Source organism: Pterocles gutturalis, unplaced genomic scaffold (assembly GCF_000699245.1).
Source record: "Pterocles gutturalis isolate BGI_N339 unplaced genomic scaffold, ASM69924v1 scaffold20929, whole genome shotgun sequence".
Classification (NCBI taxonomy): domain Eukaryota; kingdom Metazoa; phylum Chordata; class Aves; order Pterocliformes; family Pteroclidae; genus Pterocles; species Pterocles gutturalis.
Genome location: NW_010131152.1, coordinates 1 through 5,204, shown reverse-complemented (window position 1 = coordinate 5,204; position 5,204 = coordinate 1). Strand labels below are relative to the sequence as shown.

Genomic DNA, 5,204 nt, shown 5'->3' with positions numbered 1-5,204 from the left:
GCCCAGGCGCAGCACGAGCGGGCGTTCCTGCGGGACGGGGTGCGGAGAGTGCCGGTGCGGGAGGGGAGGATCCGGGCCACGCTTTTCCTGCCCCCCGGTGAGTACCAACCTCGGCACTGTGCGCCCAGGCCTGGACCCAGAGCCAGACCCCCGCCAGGCCCCCTTGAGCCCGGCACAAGGCGGAGGACAAGGGCTAGCGGACCTCCCCAGCTGGCACCAGGCACTCTTGGAGGAGTGGCCTGATCAGCCCGACCAGCTTTGGTTTGCTGGCCACGCTCCTCAGGTAGTGGCGCTGCATGTGTTACAACAACCATGAGTTTGTTTTATTGGCTCGTATTGGGCACAAAGGCATGGATGACAGTACTCTTCTTGATTGCAAATTCCGTGGGAGGTGGTGTCAGCCAGTGTTCAAGGTACTTTTCCTCTAACTGGCTGTTTTCCAGGGAATTCAGCTGGTAATTCTCTGAATAAGTTGAAGGTTGCCCTCCAAAAATCTAAAGTCCTAAACGTGCTGCTTCCCTTCAAAGCTGTTTCTCAGAATTTCAACTCCGTCATTTCATAGTTCCTGCAGCCCAAGCTGCCTTTTGCTACCACATTTGCCCCCAGTTCTTTTCCATTTGTGAGCACAAGATCAAATAAACTATTAGGCAGGTTTTCGCTTCGAGTATTTTTGTCAGAAAATGATCAAGAGGGTCTGTGAGGTTTCCATATTGCCTTGCAAATGGTGTATTGTCCTCCCAGCAGCTGTCCAGACTTCTACTGGTTGTCTGTGAGAAGCCTCGTCTCTTGCCTTCTCTTGGCTGGGTGGTCTGTAGCAGCCCCACCACCACCACATCCCACCTTCCCTTCCTGCTGTGAGCCAGAGGCTTTCACCAAGCGTGTCTTTGGAATGCGATGTGCTCAAGGAGCTCTTCTACATAGCACGTGCCTTCCCCTCTTCCCCTTCTTCCCTGCCTGTCCCTGGAAACTCCTCCGTGATAGTGCCAAAATCGTATGTGCTGTCCCAGCCAGCATCCCCAACTCTGCATTGTAGCCCCATGGTTGGAGATAAATTTCCAGTTCTTGTTTGTTGCCCAAATTTTGTGTGTTAGCCTGCAGACAGCTGAGGGAAGCCTCGCCCTCCCTTCTGGGTGGGAATGGGAGTGTTCCTCTTGGCCTCCTCCTTTCCATACTTCGTTATATTTTAGCATCCATCTCAGCTTTGGACTTCAGTCCCTGTCCCCTGATGAACCTGATGTAAAGCTTCCCTCACCAATTAGCAAGGCTGGTTACAAATATATTCTTCGCTTTGTCCCCGAATAAATGGCTATAGTACATTTACACTGAAACTGAGAAGCTGGAACCATCAGAAGATGATGAAGTCTTCTGAGAAATGCGCTGGGGAGAAGCCTCCTGGGTGTTTTTGAAACAGAGCCTGATGCTTTTGCAGTGAATTGACATGTTGTAGAGAACTAGTTGTGACTGTCAAGGGATCCCTTCCCTTCAGGCCATGTGTTCCCTGATGTTATCGAAAACATTAGCAGGCCTGCTATTTTGTGCTGTCTTGTTTAATCTTGAAGCAATGTGTCCATGTACTGAAAACTGGCACAGTAATTTAGAAACCTTAGTACCATTCTGCTGCTCTATGTTTTTCTCTTTTTTAAAAAGAGACATTCCCAGGCCTATGAATTTGGAATATAATTAAAATTGTGGGTTAATGTGTCCTGTTATGTGGTCTCTTGCAGGAAATGGCCCCTTTCCGGGAATTATTGACTTGTATGGAGTTGGAGGAGGACTCCCCGAGTACAGGGCATGCCTGCTGGCCAACTATGGCTTTGCTGTGCTGGCTCTGGCTTACTATGGCTATGAAGATCTCCCCAAAGAGACAAAGGAATTGCACCTGGAATATTTTGAAGAAGCTGTAAACTATATGTTACAACACACCCAGGTTGGTTTGTGCATTGACACTCTCTCACTACAGGGAACTCTCATAAGTCAGGTGCTGTCGGACTGCAGATGGGGCAGAGCTGCTGTACTTAAAATAGCATCTCTGTTCAAGTTCGCTGTAATTAGTGTCATATCTTTAACTCTCATTACAGTGGTTCTCTGGAAGATTATTCCCATTCTTCCTTTTGAACTGGCTAGGTGACACAGTGACACGTGGGTCACACGCTGGTAATTTCTGCTTCTTTCAACCCAGCATCATAACCAGGGTACTAGTTGCCTCGAGGCTTAGTGGACTTCCAGTGAGGCTTTTAGGTTTATGCTGTGTAGAATGTCCTCTAGAACTCAGTGCTCTTTTCTGCCATGGAGCACATGATAAGTTTCTGTGATCCAGGTCTCAAGGCAGTGCAGCAATACACCTTTGTTGCTGTGTATTGTATAAGCTGTTGAAGTCACTCCAAATGTCAGTATTTGGTGCGTGTGTGTTTTAGTAGCTGGTTGTGAACTCGGGAATCCTTCTAAGTCAGCACCTCTCAGAAGACAGCCCTGCTCATTTCTGCAACTGCTTCCAAGTAGCTGTGCACGACAATAACTAGAATTGCACAAGGCAACACTTGGTCTCTCTGGAGACTCAAAATTTCCTCAGCCTCAGAAAGATAAGTCATTGTTAAAAGTCATGGTTGCTTTTCAGTCACCCTAACTGCTCATGCCACCTCTCTGCCCAAAAAACTCTGAAAATTGCCTTTTTTTTTTTTTCTCTCTCTCTTTTTTTTTTTTTTTTCTCCTGAGAGCAGTACCATAGCCTCCCATTAACACCTCCACTGATAGCCCCGCCATGTTTTTAACATGTTGCAAAACTGCAGCCATATTTTCTAATTTCCCTCTTTCCATGCTTCAAAGTCAGTGGATTTGGAGCCTATTACACTGGTGATAAGGTACAAATGGTATTCAATTTTGATCCTGTCTCAGAGCCTTTTTACCCCAGAGAGTCTTGGGATATTAGAGCAATTGTGGTATTAGCTAACCCTCTTCCAGTGTCCGTGGGGGATTTCAGCACCCCATAAGATCATTCAGCTTTTCTATTCTAGTTAATTTGCCTCTGTAAAAGAAAATTAAGGTAACCTATTCTAGATTGACTCCACAGGGCTGTACAATTAGTTTAGAAAAATGTTTTAAATATTTTTTAAGGTGTATTTGAATGACTAAGTTATCTCAGAATACTTCCTTTTCATTGCGAGTTAGACACAAAGCATACTAGAGAAACGAGAGAGCAGCTGATGTGGTGTCTGCTACCCCATGTTAGCTTCTTAATAGGAGAATCAAAGACAGGGGCTGCATATAAGAAATACGTTATCGTAACTGATGATAGTATCATAGTCATTGCTGACTTTGAGCATTCTGCATTGAAAGAAAGCATTTGTAGAAAAGGCCTCCCCTGCCCCTTCCCTTTTCTTCCCTGAACTGCCTTATAAGCAAAGTGAATCTGGGGCTGCACATCTGAATGCTTTTTGCAAGCACAGCTGTACTCTCTGCAGTACCCTTCAGCACTGAGCCTTGTAGTTTTGTAGGGATGGTGCTGCAGTATCAGCAGGGCTTATGGCCATAAAACAAGCACAGAGCAGTGCCCTACGGTCCCTCAGATGTGGGCCCTGCACACAGGACCTTGGATGCCTATACCTGGGGTCCAGATTTAGGACAGACACTGCTGCGAACATGGCAACAATTTAAAGAAGTGGCATGCCGTGGTTCATTGCTTGTGGCTTCTCTTCTCTCCTCCAGGTTAAAGGTCCAGGGATTGGGTTGCTTGGACTCTCGAAGGGGGGTGACCTGTGCATCTCCATGGCCTCCTTCCTAAAGGGCATCACGGCCACCGCCCTTATCAACGGCTCGGTGGCAAATGTGGGCGCAGTGCTCCGCTACAAGGACATCACCATTCCACCCCTTGGCGTCAATGCGAAACGCATGAAGGTCGACAAGTCTGGCCTTGCTGATATTGTCGATATGCTGAACAACCCGTTAGAAGGGCCTGACCGCCAAAGCTTTATCCCTTTGGAGAAGGCCGAGTGTCACTTCTTGTTCATTGTTGGCCAGGATGATCGCAACTGGAAAAGCGAATTCTTTGCAGTTGAGGGGAGCAAACGTTTGCAAGCTCACGGGAAGGAAAAGCCTGAGATAGTCATTTATCCTGGAGCGGGGCACTACATTGAACCCCCTTTTTTCCCGATGTGTCCAGCCTCAATGCACCTGCTAGTTGGCAGGCGTGTGGTGTGGGGAGGGGAGCCCAAGGCGCACTGTGAGGCACAAGTAGGTGCTTGGCAGCAGATCCAAGCCTTCTTCCGCAAACACCTCATGGGCAATCCATCTGGAACATCCAGTAAGCTGTGATGTGAGTTAGGTTACTTTACAGATGAAGATGCTGGTGTTTCAAGTTTGTTTTGTTAAACGGCTCCGAATGAGAACACGGAAAATCAGAGAATAAGATATTGAGTTTCCTGGAGGATGATAGTGGGTGAACGCACAAGAGCTGCTTCTTTTTAACACCCTCTAACCTCACTGTGTTAGAAGTCTTTGCCTCCTGTTGTGTGTAGTATGCAGTTACATGCTGTGTAAAAATGACGGTAGTAAGGCTGGGTCTGCTTTGAATGTGAATTTAACTGGAAGGCAACTCATCCATGCTGAGAACTGGGATGAAAATTTGCCTTGGCTTTCTCAGAGGAAACATGATGTATGCCATTGCCCTTACCTGAGCCAGCTTTGTGCTCTAGTTTTTCTGGAAGCAGCTGTTCTCTCTTCATGCCTCCAGTAACATTTCTTTTCTCCCTGTGTGCTTCCCTCTCCTTCACTGTGCCTTCCTCTTCTCCCACATCACTGACATGCATCTGCCTTAACACTTAATGCCTAATATCTAATATTTCACTTACCAAAGCAGCAATACTGCGCCTGCATCCTCAGATGACACATCTTTCATTTACAGACAACAGCCCATAGTCTGACGTGACATTCTGAGCGCCTGCAACAGAAATGAGATATTTGTATGGTTTTGAAAAGTTCGTAAGCATGAATAAACAACAGAATTGGACCCACTGGTAGTCATGCCTGGACCTGCCCGCGGGCATCTCCTCAGCAGGCCTGGATGTACCCTGTGCCAGTCCACAGCACTGCAGGAGGGCGGCTTCTCCCCGCCTGTGCATTCCCTGAATGCCTCCACAGCTCCCTGCTTGGAAGCACTGCTAAAAATAGTGGGGCTGCAGAGCCGGCGTGGCAGCGCCTTGAGGCAGCTG

At 47.6% G+C, this 5,204-nt stretch overlaps 1 protein-coding gene across 1 annotated transcript; it reads left to right on the top strand.

Moving 5' to 3' along the window:
• Positions 1–3: 3 nt before the first annotated feature.
• On the top strand, positions 4–4,308 carry LOC104466930 (acyl-coenzyme A thioesterase 1-like; the record flags this gene model as incomplete). The annotated part of the gene is made up of 3 exons (XM_010080510.1): positions 4–97; positions 1,725–1,927; positions 3,703–4,308. Coding segments are annotated over 3 exons (903 nt in total), but the record flags the coding sequence as incomplete, so codon positions are not given.
• Between the last annotated feature and the right edge of the window lie 896 nt (positions 4,309–5,204).